The following is a 24,149-nucleotide window of genomic DNA, read 5'->3' as shown; positions in this document are numbered from 1 at the left end:
TGTTGGACATGGAAAGGGCTACAAAGACCGTAGGGCGAAGTAGATTCATCACGTTGCAGGGTGGAATAGCAGGGAGAAGTGTGATAGTTCCATATTGAGTAAGAGAACATTCAGAGCCTGGGCTATAAGGAAAGGACAAACCAGACCCTATACGCGCATTTTAAAGCCATGTGGGCTTCGGCGCAAAGCAGACAATATTGTATTATTGAGGGTCTGGAGCATTACAATTGCACACTTCCATGGTCCTTTAATCATATAATGACACCCTACTTTTTTACGGTTAATTTGTAGAATCAATCATAACCCTGCAGGTGTTGTTTGGCTTAAGACAATAAGAAAGGTCCCAACACTTCTCCTTGGTGTGCTAAAATCTACCACAATTTGTACATTTCAGCTTGCTTGTATCATATTGGGAGGGAGTATCACTGCTACCGAAAGATGAACCACAATGTAGACGATCAGAGATTAGAAACAAGAGCAGTCTTCTCAGGCATATTATTGGACATATTGGAAAGGAACAAAACAGTACCAACCAAAGGAAAAGTCGAAGCTCATTGGCATGAGCTGACTCATACTCAGGATTCCAACACTCAATAGATAAATTTAAAAAAAAAAAATCTCTGCTCAATCTAAAGGTGCTGCTCACTGCCATATGCAGAATGATAGTGACTCAAGCCATTGGAATAATAACCACTAAAGGATTGGACCCTCGGACCAAAGGATTCGATAAATCAATTCAAATATCTTGGTAAAATTATGCTCATGGGTGTAAGATTCAGCCACAAAAATGAAAGTTGTGTTTCGTCTCGGGGTGAAACTCAACTTTTGGTTGTGTGAATAGACGTTTGGAGTGAAACACAACTTTCGGTTGTGTGAACAGACGTTTGGAGTGAAACACAACTTTCATTTGGTACCAACTGTCAACTGACTATCGTGGCGAAAAATCATGCTCATGGGAGCAAGATTCAGCCACTGCATCCATACTTTCTTTGCTACGTCGTTACATGAATCTCTTACTAATGTTGGGCTGCATAGAGTGGAGGAGCCATGAAAATACTGTCATATTCTCGGATTTCCAATCAACATGTGTCAAATCACCTGTATCAGGGTATCTAATAGTTCCATTCATACAGCCCCATTCCTTCGTGCTGGTCAAGAAAAACTTGGCAGATTGGAACCATTCAAGTAGTTTGTTCCATCATGGGCAGTACCTCTACTGTTGAAAATCATTTTTCTGTCATTCATCATCATAATTGCTAGACAATCTATTGCACTATCGAACTGTCACATTAGGAGCACAACACCTCCAAAATGCACAACTGACATGAATATTAAGCAATTATAAGCATCAAAATACCCAGATACCATGGATATCTAACTGTAACACATGTTCTGGGTCACACATCGCAAAAAACGAAATTAAAATTGACAACTCTCACAAATCACATCCAAATTATGGTTTCACCCATTCAATAGAAAGCTATTGAAAAAATGATTCATTTTTATGTGATTTATCGCTGAAAGACCCAACTAATAGAGAAACTGAGAGAAAACTCCAGTTGTGGTGTTTTTCCAAAAATCACTAAATGTTGTCTAAAACCATCCTGGAAAAATCATAATAAATCAATACCTTTCCAACACTATCTTTCACAGATCAAAAACACCACTTTGTATTTTGTGATACTTACATCATCAATGATGATTGATTTGATCAACAACCGTGGGTAAAAGAAAGCATCACCAGGGGCGGAGCTAGTAAGGAGCTGGTGGGGGCAATTGCCCCCACAGAACTTTGAGACACCTCTATATTTTCAACTAATTACATGCCCCATTTGTCCCCACTCCCTCATCTCTCTCCCCATTTGCCCCCACACCCTCATCTCCCTCCAATTTTTGCCCCCACACCCTCACCTCCCTCCATCCAAGTTCTTCAACTATACAACTGATCATAGTTTGCCCCCACTACTAGAAAATCCTGGCTCCGCCCCTGAGCATCACTACCCCTTTTTCTTTAAGCTCTGATTCCAAGTTAAAGTTTTGGTTGTAGATTTTAGAATAAAAGAGGATGAAAAAAATTAGGCTTTTGACAGATGATTCGTATACCCTCATTGTATGAGTGTGTATATATATCTATAAAACACAATTACAAGTATGCCCTTACATGAGATGTAAGTGACCAAAACAAGAAATAAAATCTAAATTAGAAAAATGCCCATAGGTCACTGTAGAGCTATAACCAACAAAGCAACTATCAATCTAACATGAAAAATGATTCAAAAGGCTTGACCACATGGGAGAACAATATAATTGAGGCCTTGACCATTGGATCCCTTTTCTCCTAAAAACCATGCCCCAATCTTGTATCAAGAGGGACAAATCTTGGGGGGAGGATCCAACCCTCCTAAGTCAACTACATGCATCGCCAAGCTTATTAAATAGAGGCAATTCAACATTGGATTGCTCTATGGTTTAAAGTCTTGTTCTTGAGGTACCCCTCACTTAGTCGAAGAACCAAAATGTCTCGATTGAGACAGTATAATACCAAGTACCAACCAAGACAATGGAAAAATATACCTGGACAAACACAATGCAAACCCTTAATTTCTTATTTTGGTACCACCTCTGAGATCAAGATGTTTTGACCGACATTCTAAGAAGGAATTCTCATTGAACCATGGTTTGCTCTATATTGTGATTATAAATTTTACATCATGGTGCTGATATTCAGTGACAAGAATAGTTTCCCCACATCATGAAAAAGGAAACAGAAAAATGAAAAGGATTATAACATGATTTTGATACATATTTTTAGATAAGCCAGAGCACATGCTTTTTATTTTGAATCATTGGTCACTATTCTCATGATGTTTTTCTTCTTGTTTTTCGTTTTTAGTTCTTGTCATGCTCATTGCACTTTGGATAAATTTTAGGAAACATTACTATGCCTGCCCTGATGACAAAACATTCCGGTACATGGCAAGTGTGTATAGTCGTTCTCACCATAACATGTCTCTGGGCAAAGAATTTCAAGAAGGGGTTACAAATGGGGCTGCTTGGTAAGAACAATTTTGAGCTTAATTCACGTAGAGTTTCTTTTCTTTTTTTCCTTCTAAATCTGATAACTATAATTCACTATGGAGTTCATCAACAACTCAACAAGAAATATCCTGTGATTTTGCTCAACGTTTTCTTGTCACACTCATTTGTCATTATCATTTTAAAATTGTAAAATTGTCAATTTCCCTTTTTCTTCCCGTATAAATGCTATGAAGTTCATTCGTGCAAAAAAACTAATTGTAGGTACCCCATTTATGGTGGTATGCAAGATTGGAACTATATACATGGAGGCTGCTTTGAATTGACTTTGGAGATTAGTGATGTCAAATGGCCTAATGCGAAAGAGGTTTGATCTAATTTGGGTTTCCTTTGCTTCATGCTATTTTATGTTGGTTTAAAACTTGTTTAATACACTGTAAAGGTGATAATGAACTTTACTTAGACGAGTTTTAGTTCAATTATTTTAGAGAAATAAAAGTGCTTTTGTAACTACTCTTATGCTCTTGATATTGCCACAAGTTTTTCAAAATATAATGTATTTCGTTCATCAAAAACAATAATAAAGAATCAGCTGTTCATTAGTGGCATGCCTATTATTCAGTGAACCTATAATAAGTAGCAACTGACCACACTGTTGAGCAAGACTTTCTACTTGTTAAATGTTTTCATCCTTCATTGAAGTCATTGTCTTTTACCATGTAAGTTGTTCTTCTTAGATTCATCGTCTTCCCCTAGTTCAATGATATCATAAACTGAACGATCAAGAGCAAGGATAGAACGACGTATTTTGTAGAGATCTCTTGCTTCCATCCTCAGTTAGGGAACAACTAGGTCTTTAAAGTCTGAAGTTTTCTCGTTCATTGCCCACAGACCACCAGATGTCTTACCAAGAGCCTCAAATGTACTCTACACCTTAATCAGGAGCCATTTCTTTCTGATGTCTTATACTTTTATTCATGAACTACCATAAAGGAACAGCTACCACTTGTGAAATGAGATCACATTCTCTTCTCCAGGATAATTTGACCTGTGCTACCTATTCTACATGGACAATCCATTTTACAGGAAAGAAATAGGAAAATATTGCAAGGTAAGGGGCTTATAGTACATGAACTGACATTGGATATCTTGGGGTTGCTATTTTTGTGGTGTAAGTTAAGGAGTTTAAAGGTGTTTTTTTTTGAAGATTTTGTTTTTAGATGGGAGCTTTTATAGTCATTGTATGCTAAACCTGTCTTTTTAATTATCAGGTAGGTCTTCTGGACCTCCTTTTTTGAATAAAATTTATAATTATATATGTAAAAAAAAGTTGACATGGTTGCCGTTGACATAGTTTCTTTAGGATATCATTAAATACATTTACAATGCTTTAAAAAAACTCAAGGATTTTGACAACCAAATATAGTAGCACAGAAGCAATCAAGATCAGGATGTTTCTATTCTTTCCGAGCAGAACAAAATCCCACGAAGTGTTTCTTTACTAAAAGAAAAGTGATATAAGAAGCAAAGATCAACGCTGCAAGTGACTAGAAAAGTAAGGTGCCAAATGATCTCTCCAAAACCCTCGTTAGTCTAATGATCATGCACAATGACCATGCAGGAAATGTGGATCTGATAGTCTTGTAGTGTTTTGTCTTGTAATATCACACTGATTAGTTAACCTGCATATTCACGAGCTACACTTTTTAAAATTTTGACTTTCTGTTTTCACTCGTTTATTATTTCACAATATTTCAACACACTGTTCAACTTGTTTTTTTTTTTTTCATATTCTCAAATGTGCAGATTCCAACTCTTTGGGAATTCAACCGAATGAGTATGTTGAATCTTGTTGCAAGCCTTGTGAAGGTAAATGTACTGTATCATGTTAGTCATATACATAGTATAGAAGCTCTAAGGTTGACCTTTGTATATGGTTAAAGCTTACTTTTTCCTATCATTACGTTTCTGCATGTAAGTTTTTGTTGTTGGGGGAATTTTTGTCTTTATAACTTTACTATCTAAAGAAAGTTATATAGGATGAGAAACAACATGACAGGTCTAAAAAAACGTTAGTTTTATGAGGTCAGTGGTAGTTGATCACATATGGAGTTATAGGGAAATGTTGGTCTAAGTAGTTATAGGACATCTTTATTTGCCTTTGTGTATTTAAAATGACATGATTAATATCATTTTCATATATAAATTTAGCAATTTTTGGCTCTAGGGTCCTTAGGTCCCTGAGTTGGTGAGTAACAAAACACCATGGACATTAATGCCCTCTCTCTATATGGTGCTTATTGTAATTTGATGGGTCAAGAGTGTTTCCATGCATGCTTTATTGTTTCCTGAAGTTTTGATGAGATTCTCAATATTCTCATCATTTCCCTGAAAAATCCACTATTCCACTACTGGGTCGAAAATTTCCCTTCCCAGGAGGTCCAAATATACCTCACATTGAAAATTAATACCTTGGGAGAGAGGAGGATACAAAAGGGGTAAGGAAGAGATCATGGGGTTTTACTCCCCATCCCCCTCTAAAATAACATTACCATGTTATTCAAAACATCGTGTGATTTATTGAAGAACATGTGTTAAAATTTTCATTTAAGGTAAATGTGTGGATTTATTGTACTTTTGGAAAGTTCAGCCTTATCAGATGGATTTATTAAAAAAAAAAAATGTTCAACAAGGAACTTGCTAGCTGTAGGACCCTTAAACTAACTTGAACAAGAAAAATCACAAAGTTTATCATATTTAGGGGATACAAATCAAGGGTTGAAGGTGCCAGCTAGTTTAGTACCTGCCATTACCAAGTTTCTCAATAAAAAAGGTTTATCTATCTAAAAAACATCAAGGGTCATTTTTTATGTTCACACACATAATTTGATTGTGAAAACATTCAGTCATGTGACATCAAATTTATAGACAGGAGTACATGGAAGGATTTTATCATCAGAGGGTGGACAGCCTTTGCCTGCCTCTATTGCAATCAAGGGAATCAATTACACGGTATGTTCTCCAGCAGTCTGAATAATTGCAATGGATTGATACTACATAATATTACTAGATCAATTATTAACAATCTCCCACAGGTGGAACCAGGGGATAAAATGGGTTGGACTTGATCTGAAATCCAAGTGATCCTAAAACAGGATTTAGAGGGTTTGGATCCCTGGAGTTGATCTAAATAAAAAATTGGGTGGGTTGAAAATGGTTTTATGCCCCTTGACCCAACTCAGATCCAGGTCGGATATGGATCCATCCTAGATCTACCCGGATCTAAATATATATTGCTTTGAAAACTATATTTTTAAGATTTAAAAAAAAAAAACCCTTTTCTACCACTTTTTCATGACATGGATTCTTATGAAATGAAAGGGCATAATGGTAAAAAATGATACTATTATAAGTTTGCAATGAAGTAAAATAGGTAAAAAAAGCCAAGCATTGCAAATTACCCGACCCGACCCAACCCGAGTTGGATCCGGATATGGTGTTAAGTAGTAGGATCCAAGTTGGATCTGAATCAATATAACAAATCTGGATCTAAATATGCATATACTTAGATCTGATCTGGGTCCAGCCCATTTTATGCCCAAGGTGGAACCCACTAATGGTGATCTATGCCCTACATGTGCAGCATGAAATGGTTGGCTCCGCACTACATTTGTGCATTATGTAAAGCTAATCCAGATGAAATGCCCGGTGCTAAAGTTCAAACGATAATTCATTTTTGACAATTGCCATAAATCTGTTGAAATTTCAAATGTCGCATAATTTTCTGATTGACCTCCTTTTGATGCATTTATTGCTTTCTCTTAGCATCTAGTTATATACCTTCTTCATTTGTGAATTTCAGGTGAAATCCGGTGAAGCATTTGGAGATTACCATCGAATCCTTGCCCCTGGTGAGAGTTATGAAGGTAAATAATTTCATTCTTACCCCCAAATCCCAATCTCTTTATCCCACAATTATCTTCTTTCATCTCCCTCATTCAGTAATACCATAAATATCACCACATGGATACCAACTTTGTGTATTGCTATCGACAACTTTGTGGAGGATGTTGTATTGCAAAATGTTCGTAGAACGATTTAGTAGAGATTTGGGTGTTGAGATGGCTGAGTGATAAGATTAGGAAGACAATCAATCACGAGTTTATATTTGAGAAAATCTAGGAAAAGGTCTAATACTAAATAAAATAAAGGAAGTCCTTTGACATGTTTTAGGTATGAACAAAGAAGGACAATAACAATCCTAGCGAGAGCACTTTGGTTCTAGTTGGAGGCTTTGAAAGGGGAAGAGTATAACCCAAAATCAGGGCTTAAAATGGGCTGGATTTTATCTGAAATTTGAGTGATTTGAAACTAATTTTTAGGGGATTTGGTTCCTTAAAGTATATCCGAATTTAAAAATGGTTTGGATATGGGTTGATGTCCATTGAACCGAATCGGATCCGAGTTGGATACGGATCCATCCCTATATCTGCTTAGATCCGAATGATATATTATTCTATAAGTTATATTTTTATATTTGTTAAGATACATTTCTTCAACCAACAAGTGTTAGGCACAATGGTCAAGGCCTCCCTCCAAAAAGGTGAGGGCTTGAGTTCAAGTCACCTTATCTTTAAAGTTTTTTGTTGTTTATTGAAATATTCTTATATGGTTTGAAATTAACCGACCCTAATCAATTAATTTGGTTGGATTGGATCCGGATTTAGTGAAAGAAAAATGGTTCGGATATGGTTTTAGCTAGTAGGATCCAAATAAAAAATCCGGATATGTATATACTCATATTTGACCCGAACTTGACCCGTTTTAAGCCCTACCCAAAATGACATTGATAGAGGTAGTAGAAAATATATGAATCAATATGCCTTGACTAAAATTTAAGTTCAAGGTAGAGCTAAATTGAAAAAGAATAATGCTGAAGTGAGCTCAAGATTGTACCTCATATCTCACTTTCCCGATGTGGAAGTGTGTAGGGACCATAGAGGCTTTTAATTGAGATACGAGTGAAAAAGCATCTATGGTTCCTACACACTTCCACGTCAGGAAACTGAGATATGAGGTAGAATCTTGAGGTCACTCTAGCATGACTCATTGAAAAACTAGGATTCATGTTCCTAACCCCAGTATTTGGGATAAGATGGAGACAATGATGATGATCGGCAACTTGGTGAACTTACACTAATGATCAAAATGCATAACTATGAAAACAAACTTATCATTTGTATCAACACTAAATGTTAATCACACTTAACTCTGACCCTTTTTTATTTTTATTTTTTACCTTTGTTATTCCTTGTGATCAATAATCTACAACATGATTTTCTGCTTTGAATTATGGTTTTCTTGTGATCAACTAGTACCCCGAGTGTTAGTTGGAAAATCTATGATTTTTTACAGATGAGGCAAATTTTTGTAGCAAATTGGGATTTTTCTAGCACTTCCAAATATTATGCTACTTGTTGGTTATTTTAGTGCAATCTCCTTGTCCTTTTTTGTATATAGATGGTGGGGGACATCATAGGCCCATGGGCCAATTTTTGTAGGGTCTTAATATATATATTTTAATTGAAAGGTAGAGAAGAATTAATTTTAATTATTAGCCCTAATTAGGCTTTAAAGCATTACAAAGATTGAAATAAGGAAAAGACTAAAAAGGACCTACATACTAAGAATCCTAATAACAATGTGCTAATCTAACACTCCCCCTCAAGTTGGTGCGTGGATATCAATCACACCCAACTTGGACAAGACACCTTCAAAGGCTATTTTTCCAACACCTTTAGTCAGAATATCAGCAAGTTGTTGAGATGTAGGTACAAATGGAGTACAAATCTGTCCAGAAACAATCTTTTCTCTAATAAAATGACGATCAACTTCGATATGTTTCGTTCTGTCATGCTGAATCGGATTTGCCACTATGCTAATAGCTGATTTATTATCTCAATAAAGTAAGAATGGGACTGGCACAGGTAGACACAAGTCTGTTAGTAAAATCTTCAGCCACAATAACTCACACACTCCAAGTGCCATAGCTCGGTATTCTGACTCAGCACTGGACCGAGAAACCACATCCTGTTTCTTACTGCGCCAAGTTACCAAGTTACCACCAACCTTAGTTAAATACCCAGAAGTAGACCGTCTATCAGTCACTGAACCAGCATAATCTGCATCAGTCCATGCCTCAATGCGAAGATGACCATGGTTACTAAACAAGATACCTCGACCAGGACATCCCTTAAGATATCTAAGAATACGATAGACAGCAGTAAGGTGAGATGTTCGAGGCGAGTGCATAAACTGACTTACAACACTAACAGCATAGGCAATGTCAGGGCGAGTCATAGACAAGTAGATCAATTTTCCCACCAGACGCTGATACTGACCAATATCCTCCAAACACTCCCCCTCAGAATCAGCCAACCTGTGATTCTGCTTAATAGGAGTATCAGCGGGACGAGAACCAAGTTGACCAGAGTCACTGAGTAAATCCAGAACATACTTGCGCTGAGAAATAAATATACCGGAGTGAGACCGTGCAACCTCAATACCCAAAAAATAACGAAGATGTCCAAGGTCTGTTATCTCAAATTGACGCCCTAAGTAAGTTTTAACCTCAGCAATGCCAACATCATCATCTCCCGTAAGAACAATATCATCCATATAAACAATCAGAGCTACAAGTTTTCCGTGGGAGTGACGCAAGAAAAGAGTGTGATCAGCAGAACTCTGATGAAAACCACACTTATGCATGGCTTTAGTAAAGCGCTCAGACCATGCACGAGGCGATTGTTTCAAACCATAAAGAGAACGACGAAGGCGGCAGACATGTGTCGGAGAAGCAGATGGAAGAAACCCAGGAGGTTGGACCATATAGACTTCTTCCTGAAGATCACCATTGAGAAACGCATTTTTGACATCCAACTGAAAGAGAGACCAACCTTTGATAGCAGCAACAGACAGAAGAACGCGAATGGTGGTCATCTTGGCAACCGGAGCAAACGTCTCCTGATAATCAATACCATAGGTCTGAGCATAACCCTTGGCCACTAGACGGGCCTTATAACGAGCAACAGAGCCATCCGGATTATGCTTAAGATTGAAAACCCAGCGACATCCCACAGCCTTCCTACCAGGTGGAAGAGGTACAATTTCCCAAGTCTGAGTCTTTTCAAGGGCATTCAACTCATCAATCATAGCTGCGCGCCACTCAGGGTGGTTAATAGCATCTGCAACAGTAGTTGGAAGAGAAACAGCGGAAACCGAAGCAAGAAAACTCCGATAGGAGGGTGAGAGGGCCGAATCAGATATATAATTAGAAATTGGATAAGTACAAGTACGCTTACCCTTACGAATAGCAACAGGACGATCATCACAGGAAACAGGAGGCGGAGCCGGAGGCGAGGAGGCGACCTGGTCTGGCAGAGGAGTGATGGTAGTATCGCGAGAACGTCGAGAGTAAACCTGCAAAAGGGGAGGTAACGAACTGACATGGGGTGGAGAAGGAGGAACAGGTAAAGGAAGAGGAAATAAAGGAGGGAAAGGGTCAGTAGATGACTCTAAGGGAAACAACTCAGACTGAATGACAACAGACCTATTGTAGTACGGAGTATGCTCAAAAAAGGAAACATCCCTTGAAATGAAACGTCGTCGAGAAGGAGAATGGTAACACCTGTATCCTTTCTGATTAGAAGAATAACCCAAAAAAATACATTTCACAGCCTTAGGGTCAAGCTTAGTACGAGTTTGATCAAGAATTTAAACAAAACAGACGCACCCAAAAACACGCGGAGGAAGTGGAAAAAGGGGACGATCCGGACAGAGCTTAGAAAGGGGCGTGGCAAACTGAAGAACCCGGGAAGGGGTCCGATTAATAAGATAGACGGCAGTAAGTACTGCATCAGCCCAATAGGATTGGGGCATGTTCATGCCAATAGAGATGGCACGAGCTAACTCTAGAATATGACGATTTTTACGTTCGGATCGACCATTCTGCTGAGGGGTCCTAACATTGGACATTTGATGCTCAATGCCAGATTCTAAACAAAGTTTCAAGACCTCACTATAGGTATACTCAGTACCATGATCAGAACGGAAGGTCTTAATGGTACGACCAAACTGGGTATGAACCATAGCAAGAAATTGCTTGAAGATCCCATAAACTTCACTCTTGTGTTTCATAAGATAAACCCAAGTGGTACGACTATGGTCATCAATGAATAGAACAAAATAGCGAAAACCAAGGGTTGATGTGACAGGGGAGGGACCCCACACATCAGAATGAATTAGGTCAAACATAGCAGATGCAGTAGTATTCAAACTAATAGGATAAGAGGAACGCACATGTTTAGCTAATTGGCAAGTTTCACAAGAAAGATCAATCAAATTGTTATTATTAAATAAAGTAGGGAACATGTGTTTCAAATATCCAAAAGAAATATGGCCTAGGCGTAAATGCCAGCGCATTACAAGAGCCTTATTAAAACAACTACTACTACTAGACTGGGAGACAGAATGGATGCTAGGGGAACCGGGTACGTCCAAGAGATACAGTCCATTCACTTCACGTCCAGTGCCAATCGTCCTCTTCGACTCCAGATCCTAAAAGATACAATGAGAAGGATAAAAAATTACACTGCAATTCAAATTTTTGGTAATGCTACTAACAGATATAAGATTAGTAGTGAGTTGAGGAACATGCAATGTGTTAGTTAAGGGTAAAGAAGACGTAAGAAGTAAATGACCTTGACCAGCTATAGAAGACAACGAACCATCAGCTAGGCGAACCTTGCGATGACCAGAACAAGTACTATATGTTTTAAAAAGGGAGGACGTACCGGTCATGTTATCTGAGGCACCAGAATCAATGATCCATGGTGAGGAAGTAGTGGAAACACTGTGTGCAGATGCAAAGGTACCTGAGTGAGCGAATGTAGAGACCGGCTGAGATGAAGTCTCCATCTGATTAAAGAATTTCCTAAACTTGTCAAGCTCGGCCTGGGATAGAGATACCAAATCCGAGGAGGCGGTAGTAGCTACCAAAGGTGGTAAATCAATAGTCGACTGAGAAACTACATGAGCTGAAGATCGCTGAGACTGTTGACGTTGCTGATTTGGACGACCATGAAGTGCATAGCAACGAGCCTTGACGTGACCCAACTTTCCACAATGATCACACTTATGTCGCTGACGGGTAGGCATAGATCCATTAGGGGGCTGTGGAGAGGGTAGGTGAGCAAGCATAACTGAATGTTCTCCTGAAGACTGAGGTAGAATAGTTGCGCGACGACTCTCATCAGCCAAAACATAAGAATATGCAGTCTGTAAGGACGGAAAAGGATTCATACCCAAAAAATGAACTCTCGCATACTCAAATTCATCCCGGAGCCCAGCTAGGAACTGAAAAACTCGATTCTTATCCAGTATCGACGCATACAAGGCCTCATCACCAGGGTCTTTCCAAGCATAGGAGGAGGAGTAGAAGGTCAACTCTTCCCATCTAGCCCGTAACTGTGAGATATAGGAAGTGACAGAAGAGTCTCCTTGAGAAAGACGGGAAATCTCACGCTCCAAGTTAAAAATCCGAACATTGTTTTGACGTTGCGAGTAGATATTTTTTGTGGAATCCCATATCTGCTTTGCAGTCTTGGAGAACATGAAACCAGCGGCAATGTGTGGTTGCATAGATGTAACGAGCCAAGAACGAACCATAGAGTCATTAGCAAACCATTGGAGATAAGTAGTGTCCGTCGATGCCGGCTGTTTGTCCGCCCCTGTGAGGTAACCAATCTTCCCTTTTCCACCAATAAACATTTCAACCGAACGAGCCCAGAGAAGGTAATTAGGACCATCTAATTTTACGGTGGTAATTTGTATGCCGGGAAAATCAGTTGAATGAGAGGGAAGACCTCCTGATCCAGCATTATTACCAGTGATCGAGGAACAAGACATTTCGGAGGCCATAACTGTCAATTGTACTGAATGCCTCTCATTGTGAGAGTTCCTCATATTATATAGAAACTGTTGGGCTGATTACAAGGCTGAATGTCAGCAATTACAAAAATCAAGGAGTGACTAAATAAGGAAACTATAATCTTCCTACTAATTACAAGATATCTACAGCTATAATACAAAATCATACTATAACTAGAGAGACTAATTATGGCTAAATATATATGCTGAATCTGATTGACAGATGTCTACAGCCATAATACAAAATCATGCTATAACTAGAGAGAGTAATTCTAGCTAAATATATATGCTGTATCTTACTGACATCCTCCCTCAAATTGATGTTGGGCAATCAAGAAGCATCAATTTGCTCACAAGGAACTGATGGCGTTGTCGTGTCATGGCCTTTGTAAACACATCAGCTATCTGGAGATTAGTGGAAACATGAGGAAGAGAAATAACACGAGTGTCCAAGGCTTCTCGAATAGAATGACAATCCACCTCAATATGCTTCGTACGCTCATGGTAAACGGGATTAGCAGCTATCTGAATAGCACTCGTGTTATCAGCATGAAGAGGAGTAGGATCAGATTGAGAAAAACCAAGCTCAGCCAGAAGCCCACGAAGCCAGACAATCTCAGAACAAGCAGCAGACATTGCACGGTATTCAGATTCAGTAGAAGATTTAGAAACGCGAGCTTATTTCTTACTTTTCCAAGAGATTAAAGAATCACCAAGGAACATGCACCAACCCGTGACAGACCGCCGAGTATCAGGACATCCGGCCCAATCTGCATCACTATAAGCAACAAGGCGAAGAGAAGAGCCAGTTGGAAAGAACAATCCACGACCAGGTGACCCTCGAAGATATCGAATGATACGACGCACAACAGCTAAATGTAGATGACGTGGAGTTTGCATAAACTGGCTAACTTGCTGTACAGCGAAGGAAATATCAGGCCGAGTAATAGTCAGATAGTTCAAGCTGCCTACCATTTGTCGAAACATAGTAGGATCAGAAAGAAGATTGCCCTCCTCACTACGATATTTCACATTGACTTCCATAGGAGTATCCACCGAAGAAGAATCCTGAAGACCAGCCAGGCTAATCAAATCTTGGGTATATTTGTGTTGATTCAAGAATATACCCGAAGAATCAGTGTGCACTTCCAACCCCAAAAAATACGTAAGAGGACCAAGATCCTTCATATGAAAAGAAGCCTGAAGATGCTGTTGGAGGTGGGTAATCAAGGTAGAGTCACTGCCAGTAATGACAATATCATCCACATACACAAGTAAAAGAACGAGACCAGTCGGTGTCTTGTAAAGAAACAAAGAGGAGTCATATTGGCTTTGGACAAAGGAGAACTGAAGCAGAGTAGACCTGAACTTGTCAAACCATGCCCGGGGAGCTTGTTTTAAGCCATAGAGAGACCGCTTCAACTTACACACAGTGGAAGACGAAGAAGAAAACAAGCCTGGAGGAGGAGTCATGTAAATATCTTCTTTGAGATCACCATGAAGAAAAGCATTTTTGACGTCCATCTGGTGAAGTGGCCAACTTTGGGAAGCGGCAATAGAAATAACTGTACGCACTGTAGTCATCTTTGCCACCGGAGCAAATGTCTCATCATAGTCTACACCATATTCTTGCTTATTCCCAAGGGCAACTAATCGTGCCTTATATCGGTCCAAAGTCCCATCAGAGCGGAGCTTAATCGAGTAAACCCATTTACAACCGATAGTTTTAACATTAGAGGGGCAAGGAACCATGTCCCATGTATGATTGTCTTGGAGAGCCCGAAGTTCCTCATCCATCGCTTTCCGCCAACATTCATGTTTAACAGCCTCAGAAAAGCATGTAGGGATGGGAATAGAAGTCAAAGTAGCATTAAAACCATACCAATCAGGGGAACGTGATACTCGGGCAGATCGTCGAGGAGCAGGATCGGGAGGCATGTCAGGCTCGGGAGAACTTATCAAAACTGTCTCAGATGGCGGGTCAATCTCAGGAAAAGTCGTCGAAGCCGTCTCAGATGAAGGGTCAGTCTCGGGAAGGGGTAAAGTTGGTAGACGTCGAGTATACACTATTCCAGGTTTGAAACGTTCAGGGGAAGGAGTCAATTCATCAAAACAAGGTAGAATACTAATCTCAGGCAATGACTCAACATGTGTAGAAAAGAAACATTGATTCTCAAAAAAAACAACATTACGAGATATACGAAATTTGTTAGAACAAGGATCATAGCAAACATAACCTTTGTGGGAAATACTATAACCCATAAAGGCACATTTAACAGACTGAGCAGAAAGTTTGTGACGTTCATGAGGAGGTAAATGAACAAAGCAAACACATCCAAAAGTATGCAGATTAAAATAGCTAGGGTGCTGATGATACAAACGATAATATGGATAATCATAATTCAAGACTTGAGAGGGCAGTCTATTAATTAAGTAAACTGCAGTAGATAATGCCTCAACCCAAATTTAGAAGGAACAGAGGACTCGAGCAATAAGGTGCGAACAACGTCCAAGAGATGTCCGTTCTTTCGTTCTGCCACACCATTTTGCTGAGGGGTATACGGACAAGAGCGCTGAGAAACAATTCCTTTGTGGTTTAGGAAATCATGAAACTCGTGGGACATGTATTCTCCACCAGAATCAGACCTCAAAATCTTAATACTTGTAGAAAATTGGGTCTCAATATATGCTACAAAGGTCCGAAAAATAGACAAGACCTCAGATTTGGACCGAAGAAAATAGACCCAAGTATATCGACTAAAATCATCTATGAATGTTACAAAATATTTATATCGAGCATGAGAAATTACAGGAGAAATGCCCCATACATCACTATGCACAATATCAAAGCATTTTGCAGCACGACTACCATGAGGAGGGAACGAAAGAGTCTTACTCTTACCAAGTTTGCATACAGCACAGTCAAATGACAGATTTTTAGAAACTTGTTCTTTATTGCCTAATAAACCAGAATTTAACATATGAGACAGAACAACAGAGTTTGGATGACCCAAACGTTTGTGCCATACTTGAGTGTTAACTGTCATACAAGCTAAAGATAAATAACTAGGAGTTAAAAAGTGCAATGGGAATAGTCTGCCAACTTTAGGTCCCTTCGCGAGTATCTTCCCCGACACCTGATCCTGCACAAGACAACCATCACGAGAGAAATGGACATCACAGTTGTTATCAACTAATTGGCCAACTGAAATAAGACTAGTAGAAAGTCCAGGAGACACATAAACATCTTTGAAAGAAGGATTAATATCTCCTACTTTATTAATAGCTAAATGACTCCCATTAGCTATCTGAATATGGGATGAACCATGATATGGACGAACATTGCAAAGTGTATCAGACGATCCGGTCATATGATTGGATGCAGCAGAATCTAAAAGCCAAGATTTAGACGAAGTATTACTATTACCTTGGAGCCCTAAGGCAGAAAAGGCTGACACAATCATCTGCTGGACCATTTCAGGAGTAAGAATAGATGGTCCAGCTACAGAAGAAGAGGCTAAGGACATCTCTGGAGCAGATGAGGTATTCACTACAGCTTGATAAGCGTTAGATTGACGATTCTGAGGTCGAGTGGGACATTCTTTGATAAAGTGGCCATGTTTCTTACAGTAGTTGCAAGACTTCTTTGCACAGTTGGCAGCAATATGACCATACTCCTTGCAGCTGAAACACTGGACTTTGCGCATGTCCTTCCCTTTCCCATAGGCTGCATAGGCTACTGGATTTGGATTGGAGATTCTGGAATCATGTTGGAACGTAACTTGAGTGAGAAGACGCTGCTCCTCACGAAGTAATTCTCTAAAACAAACATCCAAGGATGGTGGAGGATCACGGTTCATTAAATTTGAGCGAGTAACCTTAAATTCAGGGCGCAATTTCATCAGGAATTGATCTCTCTTGCTCTGCTCATGAACAACCTGAACCGCAAAGAGAGATGCAGCAGGTACCTTCGCATAAACCATATCAGAAAATTCCCCCCACAAATTTTGAAAACCAGAAAAATACTCCTGAATAGAGAGATTGCCTTGAGTGTAACCAGCAATCTCATATTCCAATTGAAAACGGCGTGCGGTATTATCTTGATGATAAACCTTTAGCAAATACTCCTACATGGTCTTCGCAGTCTTATAAGGCTTCAGATTGAGCACAATAAGAGGATCGACAGACCCCAAGATCCAAGACATCACACGTGCATCCTTGACGGTCCACTTAGCCAGCTCCCTAGGCTCCGTAGGGGCTGGATCACTACCGTCGATATGGCCCCACAACTCTTTCCCCGTAACAAACAATTGAAACTGGAATTCCCAAGTAGAATAATTTTTTCCAGTAAAACGGACCCCGAAAGATTCACTAGAAGACATGATGAAACCAATATAACAACAACACCAACTTGAAATCAAAATAAACACCCGAAGCCACTAGGATCAGAAATTGTAAAACCTGATAAAGAAGTAACAGCCCCAAACCCACCAGATTTGTTGGACAGCAAGCCCAAGTCCACCAAACAGCAACCTTTAGAGCCCAAAATCACCAATCAGTAACCCAAACAGCACCAAATAACAGTACTCCAGCATAAAACCCACCAGATTTGTTGGACAGCAAGCCCAAGTCCACCAAACAGCAACCTTTAGAGCCCAAAATCACCAGTCAGCAACCCAAACAGCACCAAACAACCGCCACAGACTGCACAGAACTTGTCGACAGCCACCACAAAATTTCCACAATCTCTAAAGAATCTGCCGATAGTCACTAATCACCACAAAAAGAGTAGTTTCCAGCAAAAAAGAAACTCTCTACCCTAAAAAATTGAAACCTAGAACAATCCTAATTTAGATGATTTATGCTCTGATACCATGTCAATTGTACTGAATGCCTCTCATTGTGAGAGTTCCTCATATTATATAGAAATTGTTGGGCTGATTACAAGGCTGAATGTCAGCAATTACAAAAATCAAGGAGTGACTAAATAAGGAAACTATAATCTTCCTACTAATTACAAGATACCTACAGCTATAATACAAAATCATACTATAACTAGAGAGACTAATTATGGCTAAATATATATGCTGTATCTGATTGACAGATGTCTACAGCCATAATACAAAATCATGCTATAACTAGAGAGAGTAATTCTAGCTAAATATATATGCTGTATCTTACTGACAATAACACCCTGCAAATACCAAAACTACTCGGATCACAACCTCCAAACAAGGATATTCTCTGATCACAGCCACACTGCACCTCTGCAGTGGTCGAAAAAACTCCAAAAAACAAGATCTGAAGTGGTTGTAGACCTTCGACTGCACCTCTGCAGTGACCGTAAGTCTCCAACCAAACTCAAAAAAGGATCGCAGGCTTCAAGACTGCATTTCTGCAGTGACCACAGGCATCGCAGACCTCAAAACAACAATCTGCTGTGGTCGTGAGCCTTCTATGATGATCGTAGAGTGTTGCAGATCTCAAAACAGCAATCTGCTGTGGTCGTAGGGCCCTGTGGAGGTGTTTGAAGGTGCCGCATAGGTCATAACATAGATCTGCTGTGATCGTGGGCTTCAAAACAGCCTACTGCTGGGATCGCAGGGCTCAGAACTCACTCACGATAGTCGCACAAGACTGAGCAGCCACTTGCGATGGTTAAAAATACTCAAACAGGTTACCTGCTGTGATCGTAGGTCTCATACAGTGACCTATGATGATCACACAAGACTAAAACTGCTATCTTGGATGTCGCAGGCACCAAACAGCATCAAAGCTGTGAGAACAGCCTGATCGCAGGCTTTGGATAGTGATTAAATCCCTATCGCATGATGCGATTAGGGTCTGTAGTGACAGAGGACCCCCGTAGGGGTGATATGGATTGATTCAAGGAAGTTGGGTGATGATTCAAGGAAGAATCAGTCGACGGAGGTTGTAGCAGTGGATTTCGATGGAGGTAGAGAGTTTGGCTCTGATACCAAATTGAAAGGTAGAGAAGAATTAATTTTAATTATTAGCCCTAATTAGGCTTTAAAGCATTACAAAGATTGAAATAAGGAAAAGACTAAAAAGGACCTACATACTAAGAATCCTAATAACAATGTGCTAATCTAACAATTTTTATTTGATTTTATTTTACTAGTGACTAGTGAGCCTTTTTATTGTTTTAAGTGGTGGGTCCAAGTTTTATTTTCTGTTATTTAGTGGACCAGCCACTTAAGTGAAATGTGGGCCCCATAATAGTTAGTACAACCCTCTCATATTGGTTGGTTTAGTAGTTTTAAGTTTGAGGTATTTTGGGTAATTGGGTTAGAAAGATTTATTATTGGCTATGTTGAAGGGTTTCAAAAATCCTAATTGGCCATATGTTGAAGAAATATTCGCAACCGCAGCCCTTATAGCCTTTATTTTAGGCCATCCCCCTGCTCTACCATTACCCCAAAACCCCAATAGCAGGCCCCAACCCTACTTGAGCCCAACTCAAACCCCTATTTTTATAAACCATCACTCAAAATATATTTTTACCTTAACCAAGCATACCCTAAATAACTTAAGCCTTACCCAAATAAACCTAAACCTTTCCCATTAAGCCTATTACATCCCTTTTGGAGATATTCCTGTTGGGCTGGAAAGCTTTCTTTTGCAAGTAATTATAGTAATTTTCCTATACTTACTATCTCAGAAGGACTACTTTTTGTAGTTTTGTTCTTTGAGCAGTTTTAAGCAAATCCGGCTTGTGTACTGACCAAACATCATAGTAGATTTCCCAAATTTCAATTTATAATTTCGTTTTGTCCATCAGTTTGTGGATGATGTGAGTTATTGTACTATAGATCTGTATCCCAAGTATTTTCTACAAAGTCCTCCAAAATTGTGATATAAACTTAAGATTCCCGATCAAATGTAATGGTTTTTGGAACCCCATGAAGACGAACAATTTCACTAAAATAGATGTTAGCAACATGTGGAGCATCCATTGCCTTCTTGCAACTAACGAAATGTGTCATCTGAGAAAAATATCTATCAACTACCACGAAAATTGAATCCTATCATTTTGTGGCCGCGGCAGTCCCAAAATAAAATTCATACTAACGTTTTCCCAATGTGGTGTTGAAACATTTGGCGGGGTATAAAACCTGTGTTTTGAACTTGTCGCTGGAATTCTTGACAAGTATGTCATCTTTCAACCACCTTGAACATATCCCTCCTCATTCTTGGCCAGAAATGTTTTTGCTCTATCATATCCTAGTCTTGTTCCGCCCAAAATGCCCTCTAAGTCCCCCTTGTGCATTTCTATGATAATACTTTCACATTGTATCCATTATTTAGAACATATTCAACTTGTTTCCCATGGGAACAATGTGCTTGACGATGGTTCTTGGTCACTTACAACAAAGGAGAATTAGGGTTAGGTTTAAGAAAGAAATAGAGATTCGAGATTAGGATGGGAAATTAGGTTAGGGTTTAGAAAAAAATAGGGAATAGAGATTAGGGTTGGATGGCTTTGTTACCAAATTAAGTAATTGTTATAGGGTAAATGAGGCTCAGGGATTTGTTGTGTATTTTGAGGAGTTTAATGTAATTTTCATTGTTTTTTTTTTTTTTTTTTTTTTTGGGGGGGGGGGGGGGGGGGGGGTCTATAGCAATCTGAGGCATGTATCACTATAGCGCTTTGGGGTATCGCTATAATTTTCTGATTTGGATATCACCGTAACGATTTGAGGTGGAAATCGCTATAGCAATCTAAGGAGAGGTTTTGTATTTTTGTTTTAGTTCTTGTAAACTGCCCTATGCATCTATAAATAGGGGATTCCTATAGTTTAGAAGGGGTCGGAAAATTTCATTTCTAAGAGTCCATATATCTTTGGGAGTTGTAAAAGCTTTTGGGGATCATCAAAAGAAGAATTTTATTTTGCATTCTTATTGCCTGATCTTCCTCTTTCTTTCTGATCTAAACAAGTATCTAAGTTTTTATCATGTAATTTATGTAAATAGGGTGTTGAATCCAGTTTTTACTAAGATTAGATTTAATTGGGAAGAATTGAACCAAATCTAATCCACCTTACCATAGTTGAGGTGGATTTATGATATTTACTGTTTGCAGTAAGAACAAAGAACTCATCCCCAAAAATAGGAAAACTGAAAATAATATTACTATAAAGGAAAAAAAAATCAGAACATAGAACAAAGAATTAAGTAAGAGAGTCAGAGAGTGATACCCCTCAAAATAAAGAGTTGAAGGGAGAGACAAATAACAAGGGAAAGATAGAAGAGATGAGAAATGTAACACCCTAGGCCCACTATAGTACAATATTGTCCGCTTTGGAGCTAAAGCCCACACACGGCTTTAAAACGCATTGTACTATATAGGGAAAAAGGTTGATGAGACCAAGGGTCAAAGTGAAGTCATCCTGTACATTGGATGGAATGGCAGGGTGAGCCATGAATTTAGTCCCACATCGGTGGGGTAGATGTTCGAAGCATGGGTTATAAGGGCAAACTTAATCCTACCATACAGGATGTGTTTTAAAGTTGTGCGAGCTTCGGCCCAAAGCGGACAATATCCTACGAGTGTGGGCCAAAGGTACTACAAATGGTATTAGAGTCGAGGGCAGTTCTTCCTGTTTGGTGGAGAGGTTGTCTCAGCCTCGCCAGTGCGCCACTGGCTCTGTGTGAAAAGGGCTACGGAAATTGAGGGTTTGAAGTGGAGCCGTCACTTTGCAAAGTGAAATGACAGGGAGGAGTGTGATTAGTCCCACATCGGACATGAGAACTTTCAGAACTTGGGCTACAAGGACAAACCAGACTCTACATAGTACAATGCGTTTTAAAGCCGTGCAAGCTTTGGCCCAAAACGGACAATATTGTGCTATAGTGGGCCTGCTTTACAAGAAGGTTGTGGGAAGAGATGATGCGTGTTGAATAATGCCACCCACACACGAACGCAGACTAAGCTCTAAAGAACACAAATTCTTATTGTTAAAAACACAAAAAATAGATTACTAAACATGGGCATTAGCAGTTTCAATTGTCTGAAAACAGCCAGAACATTGCATAAATGGAAATCAGAGTATTGTCCGATGTGTAGTACTTTCAGGCTACCAATATTCCAAAAAGTGGTCCATTGATAGGGCACTAAGATCCATCGACTCTATCATATTAGGCTTACCCACGCACACACACAAACACTGATAGAACACAGATCAATTGACTTATTCATAGGGGGCCATGTGTAACATATAGCATTACATGTAAAAAAAAAATTAAACCTTATCTTTTTCACTTTCAATTTTTGCCCTGTTTTTATATTATTTTCTTTGTGATTTTGGCTGTATTTTTAATTTAGAGAAGACCTTTGATGTTGGTCATTAATACTTTCTCTGCATGTTGGTCATGCCAAATTGAAATCGCATGTGCATCTGATATTTTGTTATGAGACCGTATGGCCTATATTGTATGGACTCTGCATATGTCCCAAAGGAATTCTCGACATCTGGTTTCTTACATCTGGTACAAGTTTTGTGTTCCCCAGAAACTTGAGGATTGAAAAACCCTCAGCACTAGCGGAAAACAAACCTTACGATCTCATCTGCACCAGAGGCAAACCAACCTCTGCACTAGTTTCTTACATCTGAAAATTAACTTGTAACATGGAAATTGGCAGAAGAGACCGGGTATGTCTGTCCTCAAAATTCATGTTTACCAATGTTAATCAGGTCATAAAAGAAAGTTGTCCTGAAAAGGAAAGATTCATAAATTTGATTTCTCAGGATGTTAGCTTTAACCATCCTGTAAGGCACACAACTCAAGAGCTTCAGTTTTTTTTTCTCATTTTAATGTGATAATTTGCATTTTATCATATTATTTGATAGGTTACATTGCCCCACGGTCATGTTTTTATAATTCACCATTGAATGAAGGTATATATCACAAATAAGTGCAGAGACCAGAAACATAAGAGTTACAAAACAAAAGCAGAAAAAGAGGAAGAAACAAGCAACTTCACCGGCCACAACAACTGACCTACGATTTCTTCCTCAATCAATCACACGCTCATCATAACATTACCTTTATAGCTTCAAAAGCTTTCTCGCCTAAGTAGAAGCCCAAATCGAATTACTTTGTAGAAGGATTGGAAAGGGAGTACAATCATTAAAAGAATAGAGGTCTCCTGCACCCAAATGCCAACCATATTTCATTTCATGTTTTGGTGGTTGTAGGAAAAGTTGGTGTTGCAATACAAGCTCTCAATTCTTTTGATATCTTCTATATTTAAGATAAATTTCTAGTACCCAATAAAATTCTAATTAGATCTTCTCAACTATGCTTGCAGTTGTTGCAATGGTTCCAGGATATCAACCAAAGAACACACGTATCTTGTTAGAAGATGAACCCATGAGCGTCGATTTTGTTATGGACCCGGTAGAGGTAGAAGATCAAAACCATAAGCGAAAGCAGCTCCAAGGTGGTTGCACATGCAGCTGTGACAAGAAGAGCAATCTTGACTTCATAGAGTTTGCGGGGTGGACTCACATAGAGATCTTTCTTGGTGTGGCTATTATAATATTGGTGTTTCTTTACATTTTGTTGAGAAGGACATTGTTGTTCAAGCTCCCAAAACAAAAACACTTTGCAGGGCAGAAAAAACCTGTTGTAGTCTAAAGCTCCAATGCTACTTAATAAGGAAACTGATTGTGTACATTATTTTTCATGTTGGCTAGTCAAGAAACAGTCGATTCGACTGATTTGTTGTAAATTGTGTTTTGTTTTTGTTTTTTTTTTTCAAAAAAAGATCGGTTTGAATCGTTAGGTGTTCTTTTGTGTAAAAAGATTTTAAATGCTTGTGGTTAACATAAAATGAGTTTTTGTGATTGCAGTGTCTTTTAATCCAGATTATAACAAGAAGACAACTATTCTTGAATATATATATATATTGTGGGAGGATAAAATAGGTGTCTCATCTAGACCATTCAATTGACATGTATCTGTAGGTATTTATCATGCCACGTGGCATTGCTCGACTTGGATTCTCTCTAATTGGGAAATAATCCCTATAGGAAAGGATTCCCTACTTACGGAATTACCTTATACGGATAAGAGCAAATATGGTTGTTAGAATTTAAAAA

General features: G+C 39.0%; 1 protein-coding gene across 1 annotated transcript in view; it reads left to right on the top strand.

Annotated features, from left to right (window-relative positions):
* The window catches only part of SOL1 (carboxypeptidase D), a 40,974-nt gene extending 17,195 nt beyond the window's left edge, over window positions 1-23,779 (top strand). The window contains 6 exon segments of the mRNA XM_086431712.1: window positions 2,931-3,056; window positions 3,301-3,403; window positions 4,843-4,905; window positions 5,965-6,048; window positions 6,899-6,962; window positions 23,357-23,779. Coding sequence (XP_086287838.1) covers window positions 2,931-3,056; window positions 3,301-3,403; window positions 4,843-4,905; window positions 5,965-6,048; window positions 6,899-6,962; window positions 23,357-23,685 — 769 coding nt within the window. The 3' untranslated portion in view covers window positions 23,686-23,779.
* Window positions 23,780-24,149: the final 370 nt, after the last annotated feature.

The sequence above is a fragment of the Akebia trifoliata genome, chromosome 2 (assembly GCF_017979445.1).
Source record: "Akebia trifoliata isolate Shusen 1 chromosome 2, ASM1797944v1, whole genome shotgun sequence".
Taxonomy (NCBI): Eukaryota; Viridiplantae; Streptophyta; class Magnoliopsida; order Ranunculales; family Lardizabalaceae; genus Akebia; species Akebia trifoliata.
Note: the sequence above shows the minus strand (reverse complement) of the source record. Positions and strands in the feature narration are given on the sequence as shown.